The sequence below is a fragment of the Colletotrichum abscissum genome, assembly GCF_030869225.1.
Source record: "Colletotrichum abscissum strain IMI 504890 chromosome Unknown Scaffold_26.1, whole genome shotgun sequence".
In the NCBI taxonomy this organism is placed as follows: Eukaryota; Fungi; Ascomycota; class Sordariomycetes; order Glomerellales; family Glomerellaceae; genus Colletotrichum; species Colletotrichum abscissum.
The window spans coordinates 388,433-400,961 of NW_026850165.1; the positions used below are offsets into that span (position 1 = coordinate 388,433).

General features: G+C 50.7%; 5 protein-coding genes across 5 annotated transcripts; 1 reads left to right on the top strand and 4 right to left on the bottom strand.

The window, feature by feature from the left end:
* Positions 1-643: 643 nt before the first annotated feature.
* Positions 644-1,705, bottom strand: CABS01_10317 (uncharacterized protein; the record flags this gene model as incomplete). The annotated part of the gene is made up of 1 exon (XM_060543673.1): positions 644-1,705. One exon carries the CDS (start codon positions 1,703-1,705, stop codon positions 644-646), a length of 1,062 nt encoding a protein of 353 aa, XP_060399355.1.
* An 878-nt stretch (positions 1,706-2,583) lies between these two features.
* Positions 2,584-4,618, bottom strand: CABS01_10318 (AmdA; the record flags this gene model as incomplete). Its single annotated transcript, XM_060543674.1, has 2 exons — positions 2,584-2,718; positions 2,765-4,618. The coding sequence occupies 2 exons, from the start codon at positions 4,616-4,618 to the stop codon at positions 2,584-2,586; spliced, it is 1,989 nt and encodes a 662-aa protein (XP_060399356.1).
* Positions 4,619-4,956: 338 nt separating this feature from the next.
* On the bottom strand, positions 4,957-5,363 carry CABS01_10319 (uncharacterized protein; the record flags this gene model as incomplete). The annotated part of the gene is made up of 3 exons (XM_060543675.1): positions 4,957-5,036; positions 5,097-5,148; positions 5,199-5,363. The coding sequence occupies 3 exons, from the start codon at positions 5,361-5,363 to the stop codon at positions 4,957-4,959; spliced, it is 297 nt and encodes a 98-aa protein (XP_060399357.1).
* Positions 5,364-5,815: 452 nt separating this feature from the next.
* Positions 5,816-9,512, bottom strand: CABS01_10320 (uncharacterized protein; the record flags this gene model as incomplete). The annotated part of the gene is made up of 10 exons (XM_060543676.1): positions 5,816-6,361; positions 6,413-6,677; positions 6,731-7,040; positions 7,100-7,383; positions 7,441-7,537; positions 7,592-7,954; positions 8,022-8,718; positions 8,790-8,970; positions 9,030-9,276; positions 9,362-9,512. The coding sequence occupies 10 exons, from the start codon at positions 9,510-9,512 to the stop codon at positions 5,816-5,818; spliced, it is 3,141 nt and encodes a 1,046-aa protein (XP_060399358.1).
* Positions 9,513-10,533: 1,021 nt separating this feature from the next.
* Positions 10,534-12,489, top strand: CABS01_10321 (uncharacterized protein; the record flags this gene model as incomplete). Its single annotated transcript, XM_060543677.1, has 4 exons — positions 10,534-10,751; positions 10,829-12,121; positions 12,232-12,399; positions 12,462-12,489. 4 exons carry the CDS (start codon positions 10,534-10,536, stop codon positions 12,487-12,489), a joined length of 1,707 nt encoding a protein of 568 aa, XP_060399359.1.
* Between the last annotated feature and the right edge of the window lie 40 nt (positions 12,490-12,529).

The window sequence follows — 12,529 nt, forward strand, 5'->3', positions numbered from 1 at the left end:
TTAGATTTTCGTGCGTACCACCTTAGCTCCAGTCAGGCTGGACCGGGCTTGCTGGCTACAATGATCATCGAGTGCCCATTGATCATTGCCCCACAACTATATTATAAGGTGGGATGAACCCAGAAATAGGAATCGTTATGAGTACCATCTTACAGGATGTATCAAAAACGGTGGATGTGCGGCAGCGGATGGTGTCATTCAAGTTACGGCATTGCCTTGGTGCCCTTGTCCCTTGTACCCATTCCCAATACTCACCAAAAAGGTCCAGTATAATTCATTGAGGGGCCATCAGACGATGATGGATCTTCCTCACTTATTAGAGAAGGCCATAGTAACACTTGCCGCTCAAAAGCAGGGCCTCAATTGTTGCAGCTTCTATGCCTCCGTTTACGATACTAGTAACCTTCATTTCCGAAGGTCCTTCAGTCAGACATCTACATTAAACCAGAAGGCTGGAGCAGAAGCTGGAGCCGTTTCTGCTTAGAATATTACTCGCTGGTCTCTCCACAAGCTGTTCTCACAAGCAATGCTATACTGTGCTTTTTGAGCTTTCCAGAGGTGTATTTCAAGGATGAGTTCGAAGAGGACGAGCTCTGTTTCTAGTGGTCACGAAACGACTCCGAACTGGAAAGCTATAAAGACCTTAAGATGCCCAACGAGTTGGATGAAACTCCATGAGCAGATACCATTGAATGATACTCCCTATCAAAAAGGCGGTACTTGCAACAAACCCAACAACTGAGCTCTCAAAGATGTGATTGTTCAAGAGCAACACACCGGTCACAATGAAACCGGCGGATGCCACTGCATTCCAAGCCGCCCCTTGCCATTCGCCCGCGAGGATTCTTGGTTTATACCAGTCTGTCTGGACATGTATGACGAGAGTCATATTGGCAATGAAGAATAGGGCTCCTCCAATTACTTGTGGCATGAAGACCAGAGCCTGGGTGAGAAAAAGATCCATCGGGTTGAGAACTCCTGGGAGGCCAGCCACTGCGGCTACGGAGAGGATCAAACCGCCGGAAAGCATCACCAGACCAGCCTGGAAAGGCACAGTCCGTAGAAGACCGGCGAAATCGGCTGCAGATGGGATCCAGAGCCATGCTTCAGAGCCAATGAGGGCGGGTCGATAAATGGCCGGGATGTTGTCATCGATGGACTTGGTGCCGCTCTTCTCGAGGGTGCCGCGGTCGGCATTGAAAGCGGCGAAGATGCCGAGAATGCCTCCAGTCAAGAACATGGTGGCTCCGATGGTAATGGTCGCAGGGAGAGCAACGGTTGGGAGAGTATCGAAAGCGAGGCTTGGCTCGAGGGAAGGAAAGAGCCCGAATCCTGCATTGATAACGAAAGATACGCTGCCAACCACAAATAGCATCGTGACAATCCAGTTCATATCTCTGTAAGGAAATATTGTAAACATTCGTTTCAGCTGGGATCGCTGTGAGCCTTCAACCTCGATGGCAGGATCTTCAATCGAATACTCTTTTACGGGAGATGGAAGAGCTGCCTCTCGATCCATGTCGCATCGTACACGATACTCGAGGTAGTTTAGAGTTTGTACAACCCGACGCCTTTCCCCTTCGCCGACTTCGATTCCCCGAGAATGGGCGGCCGCAACAGGATCGAATCGTGAAGGGCCCGGGGGTACTGGGATCAGCACCGATGCGCGAATCATTGAGGCGCGGAGGTTGGCTGAGGCGTTCATGTTTGGGATAGAGTGATTCTTTTTTCCTATCAGAGGTCGAGAATGATGATGGGTCCCTGCGATACCGGCTCGCTCGGGTTGACAAAGGTAGAAAAGAAAGAAAGTCGGGGAACACGCTAGAGAATAAAACAACAAGGCGCGAAATGCAACAGCCGCTATGAAAAGACCACGCGAGAACCAGAGTCGCTCAGTAAGAAGTGGGTGAACAAAAGAACACCAAATGAATAATAGTTAGTTGAGAGGATTGCCATTTTCTACAAGCGATGCAAAGTGCGTCGATATCGACAACAGAGGCCCGTTCCCGTTTACCCACACCACCTTGACCGCCAGCCGGCTCCCGCCGTGATGCTATGGGTGTTTTGATGTGGGCCAAAGTTGCGTTGAAATCATGGTGAACGTTTCGAGAATTTGGATACCTCAATCCTCAGACAAGAGATGATATAATAAGAAATAAGGTTGACACACCCGCTCCCGCGAAGTCAATTCTGCTGCACGGTTGCCCCCTGGACTCGTAACCACAATGCTCCCACCGGGCTCACTAAGCTGCATTGTTGGTCGGTGATCTACTGCGGAGGCCGCGGCCACGAACTTCCCCCACTTGTTTCTGCCTTCTCTGAAATGCAGAGTTTCCTCGTTTCAGTACCCCGTACCACCTATGTAGATCAAATCAGCTTGTACCTGCCGTTCTTTTCCACTTGTCAGCTTGCTGGTTTCGAGTCTGTCATGCCGCATTGAGTTATACTTCTCTCCTTCAAAACATGAAACTGACAGTCAGAAAACCAGCCTTTGCAATGATAGACACAGAAGCCTGGCCGTTCTCTCGGCGTGAGGCTCATTATCAAAGCTTGATTCAGCTCTACATGTTTAATTCCAATATCTCAAAGGTCACGGCCCAAACCGACGTATTCTGACCGGCTAGAACCAGCTACCTCTTCAACTCCTTGGCCTGGAATCGTCTCGAATTTGCGCACATGGCACCGCTCGGACAACGTCTCCTTTCTTTGACGCATGGGCTAAGATCGATAAGCCGTCACCAATAACCCGAACAACATCAAATACATGGGAGCCGTTAAATGTCTTGCTCCACAGCGTCAAGGTCAGACTAGACAAGCTGTTGATTTGGACAGCAAGACGTTCGTGTTTGTCCAGCTGGTCACCAAGTTCCGTCTCTTGCACAAGACCGATGACCAATTGGATCAATCTACGCTCGTCCGGCTGAAGGGAATCAGAGCCAGACTCTTGAACAACCTCGGACAAGATTTTCAACCACTTTGTGAGCAAAAAGGCGCACTCCAGGTTAGCAAGAGCATGTTGGATGCTCCAATTCAGGGTCTGGGTACGCGCAACAAACGCAACGCCAACCCTTACTGGAATACTGAGGGCGTATATACATTGTAGAACGGCCTGGTTCATATGCGGTGACCTATCACCGGCAGTAATGATTTGGCTAGATAATGCCGCGGCTATCCCTGGTGCATCGTCTCGGGCAAGAAGCCGTTGGTCAAGATTGTGGCCAACGTTAAGGCGGATGTAAGCCAAGCGTAGGAGGGCAGTGGAGTTGAAACCCAACGGTCCCTTGGGAGACGAAGGGTCCGTCGTTGATTCGTAAGTCGCTTCCCATGATTGTTGCCAAGCACGAAGCGCGGCCTCCATCTTATTGATGAAGTCCCCACCCAGCGAACTATCACCACCAACAATCGGAAGATGCTCACAGGCGTTGCGAGTCAGTAGAATCTGTTGGAGCAGTCCATTAATGAGCACATAGTTCCCGAAAGAAGAAAGCGCTGTCACTGTATGGATGCTCCGTCCTGCTAACAGCATATGCATCTTCTCTGGGAAAGGTCTCGGCGGCATATATGTGTCCCTCAGGGCTGACCACTCTTCCGCGTTAGGCGCTTGCCAGCTTGACGCGCACCCAGGTAGGTTGATGGCGACCTCTCGATTTAGGAGGAGTGGTGGCACGTCAAATGCAACGGATTGTAAGTTTAAGAGGGCGAAGGCGGCAAATAGCGTGCGGCGGCGTTCCTCAAGTTTGATACCTTCGGCCCATTGCTGATTGACTGGCGGGGGTTTCTCTAACTCGTGAATCTTCATCTCGCGGGCGAGCATGGCGACTTGACTTGACATGCTTAGGGCGTCACTTGTCAACTCTCGATCGCCCCATGATGCCATCGCCATGAGTATTATCATAGCTTGCAGCAACCGGATGGTTTTGTCTTGAGCATGTAACTCTGACTCTCTCGTGCGTGGACTAGCGCTTGTCGGTGTCGCAGGGGCGCTTGGATCATCATCTATGGTGACGCGGTCATCATGGGTCAGTCGGTCTAGTGTAGGCTGAGTCCTTTGCTTTAAATGCCAAGAGATCAGGTGCCGAGCAGCAGCATAAATCTGATAGCCCGAGGCCGTTTCGAACCGATAGAGAGCACCGACTGCGGCGAGCGACAGGAGAAGCTCAAGACCGATAGCTGGGGCAGAAAATGTAACGCCGTGAATGAACGGCAGATGGACGGCGAAGCCACGAAAGTACCCTTCCAAAAATCTTGAGAGGGCACGATGTGATGGCAGCTTGAAAGAGCTGGGCAGCTCAGAACGAAGCTGCTGGGCTTCGTCGAAAATCTTGCTGTATTCATCAGCCTCAATCTTCCAGGGCCGGAGACAGTGAACCTGTCGGGGCCTCTGAGCCTGATGTGCTAGATTAATATGCAATGGTGTCTGTTCTGGTCTCTCGGGTTCCATTGAAGGTAGTCGTGCCGCAAACTTCGGCAACGATGAAGTTGCTTCTGTTTCTAATTGTTCTTTACTAGGCGAACGGTCTTGTGGTGTGATGCATATATCTTGCGCAGCAAATGACCTTCCATGCTCAGGCTGAATGGAGGACGGAGCCTCGACCTGATCCGTCGGCGGTATCGCCATGATTGGGGAGCCAGCATTGACAGGGCTGGCGAGTAGAAAAGAGTTTGACAACTGAGTGTCGTGCAACAAGAAGTCGAAATCAATGCCATCCATTCCTGCTAGGAGGTCTTGTGATAGCGAGTCTTGATAGCATAGGTCGGAAAAACCTGCGGCTGCATTATGTAATGCTAGGCTGCTGACGGGCTGGAAGAGAGCAGCTTCATTTCCCAACAGCTGCGGTCTGGCATCATATCCATGTTGATGAGTTAATGTTAGTGCTCCCGACAAAGACGGCGGTGAGGGAACCTCAGCACCAGTCGCCGCAGTTGACAATGGCCCTTCGGCGGTTGTCGTTTCCCCTAACGAAGCAGACAGGTCATCTGGGCTTGCAATGATTCCGTCGGCATGAGATATTCGCTGATGTCTTGAAAGTAGATCCCTATCGAGTTGTGAGCAAAAAAAGCCCCTCTGGGAACTGAGGTGTGACTGGGGACTGTACCTTCGAGAAAATCTCCGACCACATTCGCACAGGAAGGGTTGTTCTCGGGTGTCTGGGCATTATCATTAGCGAACCTCTGGCCACCCTTGCATAGAAGTTCACGGAGCCCAATGTCAGGACGTGAGGGTATGTTGTGTACAGCGGGAGGTTGGGGTCCGGCTTACGGGTGCGTTCATGACGTTCGAGGTGCTCGAATCTCCTGAACTGTTTTTGACAGAACCTGCAAGGTGGGACGTTGCGGCGAGGTCTGCCGCGGGGCGTAGACATGACGAAACTTCAAGCAGACAATCCAACGTTTACGGCTTTGTAATTAGCATGCAGCCTGTCTATCGAGATGCGAGATCTGTGGCTACCACAACGTCTGACTACGCTCCGTCAGCCACTGCAGATGAGCTCGGGACAGATGGAGTTGGAGGTAAAAATCGTTGGGGTAGAAATTAGTTTTGACCCCTCTAACACGGACCTATTCTTCCAAGTGGGTATCCCGGTAGTGCCGCTTGTGTCACCAACATCCCTTACATGGCGAATTCATCAAAACAAACTCACTGATCCTCTAGTAAGAATCAGACGCATTCCAGTTTGAAAGAAAGAGGGTAGAATACTGGGGAGATCCGATATATCAAAGTGTGATTTCATTTGTGAGTATTCAAGTAAATTTTGAAAACATCGTAGACCGTAAAACTATGTACAAGAAAATGGAAATTGTGTTTAACGACTGTTTACATGAGATCCTTGGTGAGATCAAATTCGGCGCACTTGTAGTCAGACTTGGTATTGAACGGGTTTCGGTGCAGCTCCTTGTTGCCATCTTCGCACTTGGACTTGGGCCACAACAGACCAGCCTGGCCCTCCTGGCCGGGGAAATTGCCTGCCATCCATATTGACCCCTTGGAGACATCGCTGTAGTTACCTTTGAGTACAGGCATAGCAAAGAAGCAGGGTGGGGGCGTTTTGCTTGCCCAGCTGCCCTCGCGGATGCCCGTCTTGCCGATGTGGCCATTGTTATTCTCCCAGCATTCGACGGCGTTGCGGAGGGTTCCGAGTTTGTCCATGTTCCAGTCGGTCCACAGAGCCTCCATGTCCTTATTCCCGCCAAGGGTTTGAGAGACCTTCTTGGGGTACCAGGCAAGAATGTCGAGGCAGCGATTCTTGTTTGCCTCCCAAGCATTGTTCGGGTTCGTGCACTTGTCGACGGGAAGGTCGTCTCTGACGACGACATAGGCTCCTCGAAATTGCCTGGCCATCTGCCAGATGAGCGCCTGGTCCTGTTGTTCAATTAGTATGAAAGTCATGCGAGCCATGCAATATTCACTCACCAAGTTGGTCTTCATATTGCTTATCACGTCGTCCAAATTATTGAGGGGATGGTCCCTCAGCCAAGATCCCCAACCGAAGACGGACACCGCCGGGTTTTTGACACCACCGACGCGCATAAGTTCGGGAATGTCAGTCTGCTTGTGACCTTGCTTGCCGAAAGTTGAGGCCACAATTGCCTTGATGTTAGCGAAGCCCTGCTTAGCGACAATGGCAAGTAGTCCCCGGATCGTGTCCGTCGCTTCCACTGCATCATCAGAACCGCCGCTGTAAGAATTGTTAGTAGTCTTTACGAATCTTTTTCCAAAGTCTTTACTCACGAATCTCCCGTAGCCGAGACCATGTACATGACACCACTGATGCCTGCTAAAGGACCCCCAACGGCTGCAGCTGGTGTGGCAAGGGCACTTCCGATACTGAAAGCTGCACCGAGAATAGAGGCTAGGTCGAGAGGTGCCTTTGGTGCGCCACTATTGATGCCAAGCAATTGTCTCATGGTGCCAATCTGGTCGGACGTGATGCCAATAGACTGATCGAACTCGATAGAAAGCTGCGACATGAAGCTGTGGAATGCGGCCATGGACTGGAAAAGATACCACAGTCCACCCTTGTCGATCGCATTGAAGTCGTCTGAAAACACATGTTAGTGAAAGCCTCAGAAGAGAGACAACTTATTATGAGATTCTCACCGCATGTCAAATCATGATCGCAAGGAGCACCAGGCTCCTGACAAGAGAACTTGGTGTGATCCTTCTTCGGGAATAGCTGGCGGTACAGGTTCTGCGCCCAATTGGAATGATCCGGCTGAGAGTTGATATACTCGTCTGCCCACTGCTCAGCACCAGAATTATACCAAAACGTGCCCATATCCTTGATAGCGTCATAAGACTCGCCGGACTTGCAGTTTGGAAGCTTCTTGTTGAGGAGCGATTTGGGGATTTCACCAGGCGAATTTTGCTCAACCGGCTCGGCCCTACGTTGTTAATCAGTCGGCTTTTGCTATTACGGTTGAGCCATTCAAAGGACTTACGAAGTGCTTGAACCTTGGAAGTCAATGCTCCAAATCATAGTGCCTCCAAAACATTGCCCATCCGCCCAGGCCTTCTTATCTTTGAAGGTCTCCTCATCTAATCAGAGTGAGTAAGTATCAGGAATCAACTGTTCACGCAAGGTAGACTTACCATCATAGCCAATCCACTGATCGTCCCAAGTAAGCTCCTTCATCAGAGAATCTCTCAAGTAGTTGGGTTTGAGGCCCTTGTTCTTGATGAGGTTCTTGATCTCCCCAAGAGACATGACGCCATCAGAGTCAGTGCATTCTCCCTTTTTGCTCGGGCCTGAGAAAGAGCAGAGAAGTCCATTGCAACTCTTGTCAGAGACAGTATAGCCACGGCCATACATGGCAAGACCGAAGTTGATCTTCTTGGGATCAAGCCCGTCGAACCATAGGGGAACAGTATTATTGCCGATTTCACGTATGTCAGCTTGACCGCGAACAACCTTGCCAAGAGTCTTGACGTCTTCATCCCAGAATCCATGAAGGTCTGGTAAGAAGATGGTCAGTTTTACGATTTCTAGGCGCCGGTTTGGTACTTTTTTTCAGTCACTTACCATAGGCCATAAATCCGAAAAAGTCGACAAAAGGCTCCATCGCTTTGGCGTCGAACCATCTCAGGTACCAATAATCAGGTGCAAGGGTCAGACTGATGCCGTACTTATCGCCATAAGCAGCACGCATCTCACGGAGAAGCACAGCAAAATTGCGAGTGTCCTCAAGCTTTCTTCCACCACGCTTAGGCTCACCGGGATACTCCCAGTCGAGATCGATGCCAGTGAAACCATATTCGTCCATGTACTCGCGGGCAGAAGAGATAAAAGCAGCACGATTGGCCTTCGTCGCTACCATGTCGCTCCAGGTATGGTGGGTCTTTGTCTCGGGGTTGCTGAAGTCGAAGCCGCCGACAGCAATCCAAGTCTTGAGACCGTCCTTGGCTAGGCCGGTGAATTCCCGCATCTGAGCAGGGTCGTCGTCGTGGGCTGGAACAACGGCGAATGAAGTTGGATCGATGAATGCAAAGGAGTAGAACAGATGGGTGAAGCCCTTGGTATAAAGCTGCTTGGGAGTCTTGGTATCGCATTTCCGGGTCCTCACGTTCCATGACTGGTAGTATCCGATCGTGCGGCTATTTGTGCTCCCGCCGCCTTTTACGCATGATGGGGTAGAAGCGATGGAACAAGAGCCATAACCGGCCTGGCAAGGTGCACTGAGGTTGATTGGGTCGGCGTTGTGGCAGAAGACCTCGGTGGTCTGATGGAAAGTAGTTATCAGTCTCTCGGAAGCGCACGAGGGTACAATACAGGTCGTGGAAAAGTACTCACACCACACCAGCCAGATTGCGAGCAGCAGAGATTCATGCCGCATGGCATATCGGCGTTCTCACTGTATTCTCCGCACATGGCAGTTGCATCGCACTGAGACTGACATCCTTTCCCGCAAAAGTCGGGGCCATATCCGCATATGCTATCGGGACCACAGCAGCTTAAAAAAATTAGAATCAGTCTTCCGTCTTAAGTGCTTCATACTTAGATAGCCACTAGGCTGTGAAGACAGTGACTAACCTTCCATCGACGCATGGACCATCTTTGCAGTAAAGGGGGCCGCGTTTCTCGAGAGAGCGGGAGCTCAATGACCGTCTGGATGTATTGTCGATGAAGGAAGCATTTTTTGAGTCTTCGTAGTATTGCTCGAGGCTCGTCGTAGAGTCTTGTGAAAGTTCAAGATCTTTAGTCGGGACTGGTGGGGCCTTGGATGGGTTCTGATGAGCTGGGCTTTGGGAAATCTCCTTAGCCCATTCCGGTGCTTTTGCTAATTTTTGGGGACGAGTATCAGTTATGCATGTCTCCAGTCAAACCATGATCCAATCAAATCCAAGTGACAAAGTCGAACTCACCTATGACATTGGACCGTCGTACGAACCCGTTTTGAGCATGAAGCCGGCGGCCGGGGGGGAATTGAGCGACGTCGGCATGAATGAGTGTGATGAAACAAAAAGAATAGAGAACAAACGCCAAAGAGGCGAAGCTGGATAGCTTCGACATCATGACGCTAGATATAACGACTGTGATAGTGCTCGACGATGCATCTTTTGGAACTCTGGGGCGATTCACCTGTATCACTGTATTTATAACACTACTTGTCAGCGCAACCAGATGTCATCTGTCCGCCCAATTCATTGGATTCAAAAAAAACTTTTCCCATCCATCATCTAACCGAGATTTTCATGTTCATTAGGTAAAACCGTCATCAACTATGTTACCCTGCAACGATCGTATTCCTTCTTATCCCCTTGATAACTCCATAATCATCATTTGTACAGGCGCTGTAATTACCGCAATTGTTAGCAGTTCGTATCCTGTCATCCCTTCTATGCATGCCGAGGCACTAGAACACGGAAAAGGTGCGGCCCCACGGCTCTGATAGAAACTGTGAGGCCGTCTGACTATAGCCAAGCCGTCCATCCCTCAAATGTGAGCTGTGAGAGCCCCATGGCAGCCCGATACCTACCAAGTTGAGGCAAGTGCGGGATGCCGATGCATGTAGATTTCTTTCCTTGGCCCGGACCGCAAAGCTTGGCTCTTTCCAGCCAGATCCGGTGGAGAGCCACAGGATCAGCATCCTTGCTAGGCATCAGGAACAGGGACTCTAATTCCACTTCACAAGCGGGTGTGATGCTGAATCGCCAACATTGATGCTTTACGTAATATGCGAATGAGCCACCGCTTCAGAGACTATGGTCTAAATTATGGGCCGTCATCCCAGGGGCCATCAAAATCATCAAGTGGTTCCCTCGGACTCTTAGCGTATGACCGTGGCACTATTGCCTACGATGGGGCGAAATGCTGAATGAGGACAACCTTCCGAGCAATGCCAAGTCCAAGTAGTCCGTACTTCCATCCAAGGAGCATTTGTTCATATTCAATCTCTGGAGATGTCTGCTTGGGAACATGGTGTATATAAAATCTGTAAACCTGTTCGCTCTCCAAGACCACGAATTGCATCGTGAACCTACCTTACTTAGTTACGAAAGAAAAGTCCTTGTCTTTTCCCAATTCCGTGCTCGACATGAAGGCAGCTATATTCTGCTGGCTTTTGCCGGCCTTCGTCACGTCTCAAAGCGTCACAGCTACAACCGCAACACTGTCACCATGGCAGACTGGAGAAGTCACGCCAGATGGAACCTGCGGAGGTACAACTGGTTTCGTATGTAGCCCTGTCTGGGGCGCCTGCTGTTCCAAGGATGGTAAATGCGGTCGTTCTGCTGCATTCTGCGGAGATGGTTGGTAAGCCTTATGTCTCATACCTTATTTACTGTCCTGGCACATGTGGCAGCTGATCACTCGACTTACACCGGACACAGTCAACCAGCCGCCGGTAACTGCAACGCACCCGCACCTGCTCCCGCCCCACCACCCGGGCCCGGGAGTATCTCTCCCGACGGCTCATGTGGCGGAGCAAATCAGTATAACTGTACGACTTCCCCCTTCGGAGACTGCTGCTCTTCGAGCGGCTACTGTGGTACCACTTTGGGCCACTGTGGAAGTGGTTGTCAAGACCTCTTTGGCACATGTGGTGCGACGACCAATATCAGCTCTGATGGCCAGTGCGGCTCCAATGGCAAGACGTGTTTAGGGTCAACATTTGGAGACTGCTGCTCATCCGGTGGTTACTGTGGAACATCCTCTGATCACTGCGATGCTGGCTGTAATGCGGCCTTTGGCACCTGTTCCAACGCGGACTCGGGTAGTATCTCTACGGATGGAACATGCGGGAAGAATGGCAAGACATGCAAGGGGTCCAAGTTTGGCGACTGCTGCTCCTCTGGCGGCTTCTGTGGCACTTCCAAAGACCATTGCCAGGCGGGCTGCCAGTCTCAGTTTGGCACATGTGGCGCAGAAGACAACGTTTCCACTGATGGTACTTGTGGGACAAACGGAAAGACCTGTAAGGGTTCTTCCTTCGGGGATTGCTGTTCTTCCACTGGATTCTGCGGCAAATCTACCGCTCATTGCGATGCTGGTTGCAATGCTGCGTTTGGCACTTGTAATGAAGCTGCCAGCGGTATCTCTGCTGACGGTCAATGTGGCAAGAACGGGAAGACCTGCAAGGGCTCTGCATTTGGCGATTGCTGCTCTTCCGGTGGCTACTGTGGCAAGTCATCTGACCACTGCGATGCCGGTTGCAACGCATCATTTGGTACCTGCAACACAGCTGCTGGAAGCATTTCCACGGATGGAACTTGCGGTAAGAACGGCAAAACATGCAAGGGTTCAGCCTTTGGAGATTGTTGCTCGTCTGGCGGGTTCTGTGGTAAATCTTCCGATCACTGCGATGCTGGTTGCAACCCATCCTTTGGAACCTGTAACGAGGGCGCCTCAAGCATCTCAACCGATGGAAATTGCGGTTCGAAGAATGGCAAGACTTGCAAAGGTTCAACCTTTGGTGACTGCTGCTCTTCCAACGGTTACTGCGGAAAAAGCACCGACCATTGTCGCAATGGCTGCCAACTGTCTTACGGCCTTTGCACTGGAATCTCAAGTGATGCAGTTTGCGGCACGAAAAACGGCAAGACATGCGCTGGATCTGGTCTTGGAAACTGCTGCTCAAGTGGAGGCTATTGTGGAAGCACTGGCGCTCATTGTGGCCAGGGATGGTACGTTTCAGTTCAGTTTTTGCGTGTCTAGTATTCGACTTTTCTCTCTTTTTTGCATCAATTAAGGTGCGAAATGCTGGACTTTATTGCTGACGTCGTATCTATCATAGCCAAAAAGATTCATCGAGCGGCTGCCTCACAGCCAACATCCCGTCTGTTGATGGCACTTGCGGCGCTGGCAAGGGAGGTTTCACATGTGCTGGTGGGCCTTTTGATGGTCAATGCTGTAGCTCTTCAGGGTTTTGTGGAACGAGCTCTTCGCATTGCGGAACTGGCTGGTGAGTTTTGCTGTTCTAGTCCTCAAACGAATTCTTCCATACTAACTTATGTTTCCATGCAGCCAACCTGGCTCTGGACGCTGCACTTAGAAGACGAAAAGATTTTGCGTGTTTTGCAATTTCAGGAATC